This window comes from Oncorhynchus clarkii, chromosome 13, assembly GCF_045791955.1.
Source record: "Oncorhynchus clarkii lewisi isolate Uvic-CL-2024 chromosome 13, UVic_Ocla_1.0, whole genome shotgun sequence".
Lineage (NCBI taxonomy): Eukaryota > Metazoa > Chordata > Actinopteri > Salmoniformes > Salmonidae > Oncorhynchus > Oncorhynchus clarkii.
Genome location: NC_092159.1, coordinates 65,747,359 through 65,757,605, shown reverse-complemented (window position 1 = coordinate 65,757,605; position 10,247 = coordinate 65,747,359). Strand labels below are relative to the sequence as shown.

General features: G+C 48.6%; 1 protein-coding gene across 1 annotated transcript; it reads right to left on the bottom strand.

Annotated features, from left to right (window-relative positions):
- Positions 1–2,715: 2,715 nt before the first annotated feature.
- LOC139365268 (actin, cytoplasmic 1) lies at positions 2,716–7,863 on the bottom strand. Its single transcript, XM_071102778.1, has 6 exons — positions 7,618–7,863; positions 6,168–6,296; positions 5,571–5,810; positions 4,422–4,860; positions 4,129–4,310; positions 2,716–3,505 (listed from the first exon to the last, which is right to left on the bottom strand). Exons 2-6 carry the CDS (start codon positions 6,288–6,290, stop codon positions 3,362–3,364), a joined length of 1,128 nt encoding a protein of 375 aa, XP_070958879.1. The 5' UTR covers positions 6,291–6,296; positions 7,618–7,863; the 3' UTR covers positions 2,716–3,361.
- Between the last annotated feature and the right edge of the window lie 2,384 nt (positions 7,864–10,247).

Sequence of the window (10,247 nt, the reverse complement as noted above, 5' to 3'; positions counted from 1 at the left end):
GTGCTGTAGGACTACAGTAGAGAGGGATGAGTGCCACGGTGCTATAAAACCACAGTAGAGAGGGATGAGTGTCAAGGTGCTATAAAACCACAGTAGAGAGGGATGAGGACCACAGTAGAGAGGGATGAGTGTCAAGGTGCTATAAAACCACAGTAGAGAGGGATGAGGACCACAGTAGAGAGGGATGAGAGTCAAGGTGCTGGAGGACCACAGTAGAGAGAGGGATGAGTGTCAAGGTTCGAGAGCAACAGTCAGAAGAACATGCGCTAGTGAGTTGAGGGGTAAAGTTAGTGGAGAACCCGATGTTAGTGCAGTCCGCCACAGGATGTTTTTGTGCTGGTCGAGGGCAGTCAGGTCTGGAGTGAACCAGGGGCTATATCTGTTCTTAGTTCTGCATTTTTTGAACGGAGCATGCTTATCTAAAATGGTGAGGAAGTTACTTTTAAAGAAAGACCAGGCATCCTCAACTGACGGGATGAGGTCAATGTCCTTCCAGGATACCCGGGCCAGGTCGATTAGAAAGGCCTGCTCACAGAAGTGTTTTAGGGAGCGTTTGACAGTGATGAGGGGTGGTCGTTTGACTGCGGCTCCGTAGCGGATACAGGCAATGAGGCAGTGATCGCTGAGATCCTGGTTGAAGACAGCGGAGGTGTATTTGGAGGGCCAGTTGGTCAGGATGACGTCAATGAGGGTGCCCTTGTTTACAGAGTTAGGGTTGTACCTGGTGGGTTCCTTGATGATTTGAGTGAGATTGAGGGCATCTAGCTTAGATTGTAGGACTGCCGGGGTGTTAAGCATATCCCAGTTTAGGTCACCTAACAGAACAAACTCTGAAGCTAGATGGGGGGCGATCAATTCACAAATGGTGTCCAGGGCACAGCTGGGAGCTGAGGGGGGTCGGTAGCAGGCGGCAACAGTGAGAGACTTATTTCTGGAGAGAGTAATTTTCAAAATTAGTAGTTCGAACTGTTTGGGTATGGACCTGGAAAGTATGACATTACTTTGCAGGCTCTCTCTGCAGTAGACTGCGACTCCTCCTCCTTTGGCAGTTCTATCTTGACGGAAGATGTTATAGTTGGGTATGGAAATCTCAGAATTTTTGGTGGCCTTCCTGAGCCAGGATTCAGACACGGCAAGGACATCAGGGTTAGCAGAGTGTGCTAGAGCAGTGAGTAAGACAAACTTAGGGAGGAGGCTTCTGATGTTGACATGCATGAAACCAAGGCTTTTTCGATCACAGAAGTCAACAAATGAGGGTGCCTGGGGACATGCAGGGCCTGGGTTTACCTCCACATCACCCGCGGAACAGAGAAGGAGTAGTATGAGGGTGCGGCTGAAGGCTATCAAAACTGGTCGCCTAGGGCGTTGGGGACAGAGAATAAGAGAGCAGGTTTCTGGGCATGGTAGAATATATTCAGGGCATAATGCACAAACAGGGGTATGGTGGGGTGCGGGTACAGCGGAGGTAAGCCCAGGCACTGGGTGATGATGAGAGAGGTTGTATCTCTGGACATGCTGGTTGTAATGGGTGAGGTCACCGCATGTGTGGGGGGTGGGACAAAGGAGGTAACAGGGGTATAAAGAGTGGAACTAGGGGCTCCATTGTAAACTAAAACAATGATAACTAACCTGCACAACAGTATACAAGGCATATTGACATATGAGAGAGACATACAGCGAGGCATACAGTAATCACAGGTGTTGAATTGGGAGAGCTAGCTAAAACAGTAGGTGAGACAACAGCTAATCAGCTAGCACAACAACAGCAGGTAGAATGGCGATGGATTAGGCAGAGAGGGTCGGATTAACTACACACAGAGCCTAAGTGCGGCTGGGGCCGACAGATAAAACATAAACAAGCAGAATGGATTACCGTGATTAATGGACAGTCCAGCATGCATCAGCTATGTAGCCAAGTGATCAGTGTCCAAGGGGCAGCGGTGGATGGGGCAGGGAAGCTGGACTGGCGAGTGTTATCCAGGTTAGAAAACTAACAATGACCAAATAGCTTGTAGCCAGTTAGCTGGTTAGCTTCTGGAGGTTCTTGAGTGTGTTCTAAAAATGTAAAGATAATAGCGGTTCCGTATCACATTGGGTGAGGCAGGTTACCGGAAGGTATAGACAAATTAAAAATCGAAAAGGGATAGAAAGTAAATATGGGTTCAGTGAGTGTTTGGGACGCGGCGATTCAGACGGTTAGCAGGCCTGTGCTAACAAGCTAACAGTTAGTAGACGGTGCTAAACACGGTAGCAGTTAGCGGACCGGGCTAAACAAGCTAGCAGTTAGCAGGCCGAATTTGCAAGCAAGGAGATAGCAAGGGCTAGAGAGTTAGCCTTTGGGGACGTCGCGATGGGGGTATCTGTTTATTCCTCTTCATGCAGTGACATCGATGGACCGGTCGTGGGTCTGGATATTGTAGCCCAGGAGCTCAAAATGCCTAGTTAAAACTTGCCTAGTTAAATAAATTGCTAGTGACATAACAGGTGCTAGCTGACAATTATCCAGAGACTTACATTGTGTTTATCTTTAGGTAGCTCCGTGAGAGATGAGTACATTCTGTCGCTGTGCCATAGGAAAGCACCAGGATGTTGATTTGACTGGAAAACACACTATACCCCCCTTGTTACAACCAGCTTAATCCTGGACCCAAAAGCTTCCTGCCACCCCACCCAGACAACAGTGAACTGTACAGGAAGGGAGTCTCAGACAGGAAGTGATGTCGGAACACATGTGCACTTTTATTGGGAGTTTAGTCAGTGTACAAGTTGGCCCCCTCCCCACTGGTCCCTCTGGCACCCTAATCACCTCTGACCCCCCCCCAGCAGAGGTCACACTCGGGTTCATTTGCATAAACAAAAAAAAATTAACAGGACCAAGACCTAAGGCTGCAAGTACAAAAAACCCAGACATTGACATAATTTACATACAAGCCATACTGCCCCATGTTACAGAACGCTGTGGCAGAGAGCCGGACGCCGGCAGCCTTCACAGAGGCAAATACCTGTTCTGAAAAGTTAACAAAACAATTGGAATGACTCGAAAAGAAACAGAATGTACATGTTGTTGTTTTTAAAGTCCTCAGCTGCATGATAGAATCTCAGGGGTCCTTACATTATTTTTTTTTTAACTCTTAAAAATCTTTAATCCGTTGTTTCACCGTTCCAGTTGTATATTTTTTGTTTTTCACAGATCCTGAGTCAAAAAAAAGCGCCAAAATAACAGAAGCCAATGAGACTGAGAAGCTGGGTTTGGGCTCACTCCGCAGGCCCTCTCTCTCCCTCTGGGCGGTGTGTCTGGTGGCAGAGCTGAAGTGGTAGTCGGGTGTGGCTGGGTCGGTCGTTTGGGATGGGTACAGTCTGTTTAGAAGCATTTACGGTGGACGATGGAGGGACCAGACTCGTCGTACTCCTGCTTGCTGATCCACATCTGTTGGAAGGTGGAGAGAGAAGCCAAGATGGAGCCTCCGATCCAGACGGAGTATTTACGCTCTGGGGGGGCGATGATCTGGAGAGGAGAGAGAGGAGGGTTAAATTAACATGGGTTAAGACTACAGTACCAAGATCTGACCACACGGTGGGGTTAAATTAACATGGGTTAGACTGCAGTACTAACATCTGACCAGTGGGGTTAAAATAACATGGGTTAGACTGCAGCACTAACATCTGACCAGTGGGGTTAAAATAACATGGGTTAGACTGCAGCACTAACATCTGACCACACGGTGGCAGCAGAGGGTTAAATTAACATGGGTTAGACTGCAGTACTAACATCTGACCAGTGGGGTTAAAATAACATGGGTTAGACTGCAGCACTAACATCTGACCACACGGTGGCAGCAGAGGGTTAAAGGTAAGGGACAGGACTTCAGATCAGTCTACTGGATACTAAGTTATGCATTGTGTTGCTGTTTGAAGGTCTGAAGCAGTTGATTTTTTAATGTGTTAAACTAATGTAATAACTGTGTATTAGTATCTTTATAGGGGACTGTTAGCTAAGCCTAATTGTAGTGAGAACCAGTGTACTGGTGTTGCCAGGCCATCCGATTAGATGACTGGTATTTAGTCCTAGTTGGTAGGTCTTGTGTAGCCTTCATAAAGGGACAGACAGTTGACTGTAGTGATTCTAACCTTGATCTTCATGGTGGAGGGGGCCAGAGAGGTGATCTCCTTCTGCATCCTGTCAGCGATGCCGGGGTACATGGTGGTTCCTCCGGACAGCACTGTGTTGGCGTACAGGTCCTTACGGATGTCCACGTCACACTTCATGATGGAGTTGTAGGTGGTCTCGTGGATACCGCAAGACTCCATACCTGGAGAGAGAGAGAGGAGACAAAATGGCCGTCATTACGGCGCTCACAAGACTGCTGCCGAAGACCCGTCTGACCTCGAGCGACTGTTCTGAGTGTTTAGTTCAAACTCACCGAGGAAGGAGGGCTGGAAGAGGGCCTCTGGGCAGCGGAACCTCTCGTTGCCGATGGTGATGACCTGTCCGTCAGGCAGCTCGTAGCTCTTCTCCAGAGAGGAAGAGGAGGCAGCGGTGCCCATCTCCTGCTCAAAGTCCAGCGCCACGTAGCACAGCTTCTCCTTGATGTCTCGTACGATTTCCCTCTCGGCCGTGGTGGTGAAGCTGTAGCCGCGCTCCGTCAGGATCTTCATCAGGTAGTCTGTGAGGTCGCGGCCGGCCAGATCCAGACGCAGGATGGCGTGGGGCAGAGCGTAGCCCTCGTAGATGGGTACTGTGTGGGTCACGCCGTCACCGGAGTCCATGACGATACCGGTGGTACGGCCAGAGGCGTACAGGGACAACACGGCCTGGATGGCCACGTACATGGCAGGGGTGTTGAAGGTCTCAAACATGATCTGGAGACGAGAGGAGAGGGATGAGTCACAGTGCTGTAGGACTACAGTAGAGAGGGATGAGTGCCACGGTGCTATAAAACCACAGTAGAGAGGGATGAGTGTCAAGGTGCTATAAAACCACAGTAGAGAGGGATGAGGACCACAGTAGAGAGGGATGAGTGTCAAGGTGCTATAAAACCACAGTAGAGAGGGATGAGGACCACAGTAGAGAGGGATGAGAGTCAAGGTGCTGGAGGACCACAGTAGAGAGAGGGATGAGTGTCAAGGTTCGAGAGCAACAGTCAGAAGAACATGCGCTAGTGAGTTGAGGGGTAAAGTTAGTGGAGAACCCGTTCAGAAACACAGCAGTCATCCCCACTGGGCCGTGTAGGTCGAAATAGACCCCCTGTAGCGTTAGTGTTGCTATGGTAACTCAGCCAGCAGAGGGCCGTCTTATTGTTAGAATGAATGTCATCATTAAAGTGAGGTCACTAGCTCTACGCGCCATAACAGACATCATTAAAGTGCTGTGACTAGCTCTACACGCCAACAGTCATCATTAAGGCCAGCAAGGTGCAGAAAACAGAGGAAAGACCTGGAGCTTCTAGAGAGATGGGAGACAAATCAGCTTTCAGAAGAGAGGGCCTGGAGGAGAGGAAGAGGAGCGTGAGGAAAGACTAGGCAGAACCGAAGAGCAGAAGGAACCGTAGAGGTGAGTGAGTGACACATACCTGGGTCATCTTCTCCCTGTTGGCTTTGGGGTTGAGGGGGGCCTCTGTGAGCAGGACGGGGTGCTCCTCTGGAGCCACTCGCAGCTCGTTGTAGAAGGTGTGATGCCAGATCTTCTCCATGTCGTCCCAGTTGGTGACGATGCCGTGCTCGATGGGGTACTTCAGAGTCAGGATACCCCTCTTGCTCTGAGCCTCGTCTCCCACGTAGCTGTCTTTCTGGCCCATCCCAACCATCACTCCCTGAAAACAGGACAGGGTTAATATATACAGACACTAGCTAGGACACGGCTAGCATACCAACTACTAGATTTGATGGGGTTAGTATATATAGTTAGCAGTGTCCTCAATATTAAGTCTGACTGCATTGAGGTGCATAAGGCTAGTTGTATGTAGCCACTTCTCAGGGATGTGATCTATGGCATGGTTCATCTCTATTCTAGTCACTAGGCCTAAAATTAATAATAACCAGACAAATCAAACTAGAACACTATGTAATTTTTACAGTTCAAAATGTCCCAAAGCCCATCATGAGATTTGTTTACATTTGGGCATTAGCAATGACAGGTCCATTTCCGGGTAAAACCCCTTGTTCCTCACCTGATGCCTGGGACGCCCGACGATGGAGGGGAAGACAGCCCGAGGCGCGTCATCTCCGGCGAATCCGGCTTTGCACATACCGGATCCGTTGTCAACAACCAGTGCGGCGATTTCATCTTCCATTTTGAACTGAAGAAAAAGAAACCGTAAGTAAAATACAAACAAAGGCTACAAAGAGACGTTTGAGAAGAGGGTTAAAAAAAACTGCGTAACCCTCAACACTTCCGCACAGCGCCACCCTTAAGAAACACTTCCGCATAGAGCCCTGTGACGACATGACGCAACACGTCCTGCCTTCCTGGCAGGTTGTAATGACGCGTTCTGACCGCTAGGTGGAAACCGCACTGCGCCCTCCAGACAAAGGAGAGTGGCGCTGCGTTCTTTCGATATTACCATATAAGGACATGTTTTGGGATTCTCAGCAGCCCTTTTGGCGGTTCACAACCAGAGAATAGGAACATTTTTTTGGACCAAGACCCGGATGTGACCACTCCCCTCTTAACCAAGTAGCATTTCAACCCCCCGGCCGCCATTTTATAAACTCCCCAAATAACACAAGACGACCGTGGAACTCTGACTTTAAAATGTGCGTTAATGACATGGAAAATAAACCTCTTAATAACATTTAAAACACACTCCTCAATATGAAATCCCAAGTCTATAACTCCCATTCAAATGCTGATTTACAACTAAAGGAGGGGACTTAAAAAACAAAGACATAATTTAGTTAACTTCCAAGTCCAGTGTTGTGAATAAACCTGCCAGGTTAGAGGCCATTTCCTGCTGGCCACGCCTTGGCCACTGCTGACGAGGTACCCCCCTTCCTCCGGACCGGTTTCCTGAATAACCGCTCAGGTTATAATAACTACGGCTTTAAGTACTACACACATACCAATAAATAAAGTTAGTTTAATGTCTTATATTAAAACAATATGTGTCGAGTGGTTGTTAAAAAACGTTAATGTTAACACGCAGGATCTGAACCTACAGCCGCAGAGCTCAACACAAAGACTCCCCGAGACCCCCCTTTTACCCCGGGAGGGGGGGGGGGTCCAACAGCTGCTAAAAAAACATAAATCAGTTTAACACCATAAGATAAATATATATTTACTGTAGGTGGTTGTTGTATGGGGGTTAAGCCGGTTATTGATTACCTAACAAGTCACACCTGCATATCCGCCCAATTAATTAAACAGGATGTCCACTATAAACATGTTTCAAACCTAGTAAATACATTTAGTGAACCTCATCAACCATGCATATTACTGAAAAACAGCATGTTAATTTAGTCTACCCTATAATCATACGAACAGCCTTGTGGTTCATGTCCTCCACTATATAACAAACCAGATTAACATGAATTAAAATATGCAACCAGATACGTGTTTACTTTGTATCTGTTACCAAAACAACCGCCATTAAATAGTAGAGATATGTAGGTTATTCTTACCTTTTGGTTTTGGGAGGGGGGTGTTTCAAGGGTAAATGATATAATCCCGCACGAACTGCGTGTGACGGCGCCTCAAAGTGAACCGGTAGTCGGTGGGCGCGTGGTTTTTATCTCCCGGTTAGATGCCCGGCTCGAGCCATAAAAGGTAAACTTTCGGATTCGCGCGATCTGATTGGTCCGGTGTCACGGAACCGGGCGCGTCGCCATAACACGCTACTCCCTGCTGCAACTAAACTACAGTCGGTTGTGAAACGCCCCTTCTCTCTCTCTCTGTCTGTCTCTCTCTCTTTCTCTCTCTCTCTCTCTTAGCGAGGTATGAGAAAAAAAGGAGGAAATCAAAATGGGATCTATAAAATGTTTTCTAAGGCCCTGTACAGAGCACAGCCGAGCCCCGTTTTAAAATGCAGCTGTAGTGGTCAGTTCGGCCTGGAGTTTAGGGTTTGTAGTGAACAGCGGTCAGGGTTATCTCAAAAGTGTAACTTGCATAGGCACCGCTAGCTAGTTAGCTACCTAACTGCTACATCCAAACAGACAGAATGCATCCTAACTCCTAGTCCCCTAGCCCTCACATGATGCATCCTAACTCCTAGTCCCCAAGCCCTCACATGATGCATTCTAAATCCTAGTCCCCTAGCCCTCACATGATGCATCCTAACTCCTAGTCCCCTAGCCCTCACATGATGCATCCTAACTCCTAGTCCCCTAGCCCTCACATGATGCATCCTAGCTCCTAGTCCCCAAGCCCTCACATGATGCATCCTAACTCCTAGTCCCCAAGCCCTCACATGATGCATCCTAACTCCTAGTCCCCAAGCCCTCACATGATGCATCCTAACTCCTAGTCCCCTAGCCCTCACATGATGCATCCTAACTCCTAGTCCCCAAGCCCTCACATGATGCATCCTAACTCCTAGCACCCTAAGCCCTAACCAGCTGGCTAGTGGTGTTGTTCTGTTGTTCACTGTCAGCAGGCTTCGTTCTAGTAGCCCTCAAAAGAGGCAACATCTATCACACACACACACACACACACACACACACACACACACACACACACACACACACACACACACACACACACACACAGACACACTAGTGGACACTTTAACCTGCAGACTGTAGAGTAGAGTGGTCTGCAGGTTATGCTGGTAAATAGCCGCCCCTGTCTCCTGACTTCCTGTTCTAACAGCTAGCTGGGAAGAGTAGAGGCTATTTACCATGACCCTGCCTCCTGACTTCCTGTTCTAATAGCTAGCTGGGAAGAGTAGAGGCTATTTACCAGTCCCCCCCTGCCTCCTGACTTCCTGTTCTAATAGCTAGCTGGGAAGAGTAGAGGCTATTTACCAGGCCCCCCCTGCCTCCTGACTTCCTGTTCTAATAGCTAGCTGGGAAGAGTAGAGGCTATTTACCAGTCCCCCTGTCTCCTGACTTCCTGTTCTAATAGCTAGCTGGGAAGAGTAGAGGCTATTTACCAGTCCCCCTGCCTCCTGACTTCCTGTTCTAATAGCTAGCTGGGAAGAGTAGAGGCTATTTACCAGGCCCCCCCTGCCTTCTGACTTCCTGTTCTAATAGCTAGCTGGGAAGAGTAGAGGCTATTTACCATGGCCCTGCCTCCTGACTTCCTGTTCTAACAGCTAGCTGGGAAGAGTAGAGGCTATTTACCAGTCCCTCCTGACTTCCTGTTCTAATAGCTAGCTGGGAAGAGTAGAGGCTATTTACCAGTCCCCCCCTGCCTCCTGACTTCCTGTTCTAATAGCTAGCTGGGAAGAGTAGAGGCTATTTACCATGACCCTGCCTCCTGACTTCCTGTTCTAATAGCTAGCTGGGAAGAGTAGAGGCTATTTACCATGACCCTGCCTCCTGACTTCCTGTTCTAACAGCTAGCTGGGAAGAGTAGAGGCTATTTACCATGACCCTGCCTCCTGACTTCCTGTTCTAACAGCTAGCTGGGAAGAGTAGAGGCTATTTACCAGGCCCCCCCTGTCTCCTGACTTCCTGTTCTAATAGCTAGCTGGGAAGAGTAGAGGCTATTTACCAGTCCCCCCTGCCTCCTGACTTCCTGTTCTAATAGCTAGCTGGGAAGAGTAGAGGCTATTTACCAGGCCCCCCCTGCCTCCTGACTTCCTGTTCTAATAGCTAGCTGGGAAGAGTAGAGGCTATTTACCAGGCCCCCCGTCTCCTGACTTCCTGTTCTAATAGCTAGCTTGGAAGAGTAGAGGCTATTTACCAGGCCCCCCCTGTCTCCTGACTTCCTGTTCTAATAGCTAGCTGGGAAGAGTAGAGGCTATTTACCAGTCCCCCCCTGCCTCCTGACTTCCTGTTCTAATAGCTAGCTGGGAAGAGTAGAGGCTATTTACCATGACCCTGCCTCCTGACTTCCTGTTCTAATAGCTAGCTGGGAAGAGTAGAGGCTATTAACCATGACCCTGCCTCCTGACTTCCTGTTCTAACAGCTAGCTGGGAAGAGTAGAGGCTATTTACCATGACCCTGCCTCCTGACTTCCTGTTCTAATAGCTAGCTGGGAAGAGTAGAGGCTATTTACCATGACCCTGCCTCCTGACTTCCTGTTCTAATAGCTAGCTGGGAAGAGTAGAGGCTATTTACCATGACCCTGCCTCCTGACTTCCTGTTC

What these genes read in the sequence shown, in the direction of transcription:
- LOC139365268 (XM_071102778.1), bottom strand. Translation starts at nt 6,290, where the DNA reads ATGGAAGATGAAATCGCCGCACTGGTTGTTGACAACGGATCCGGTATG. An exon ending in ACAGGGAGAAGATGACCCAG is followed by an intron (nt 4,861 to 5,570) that starts GTATGTGTCACT and finishes TCTCGTCTCCAG; the next exon opens with ATCATGTTTGAGACCTTCAA. An exon ending in CTTCCAGCCCTCCTTCCTCG is followed by an intron (nt 4,311 to 4,421) that starts GTGAGTTTGAAC and finishes CTCTCTCTCCAG; the next exon opens with GTATGGAGTCTTGCGGTATC.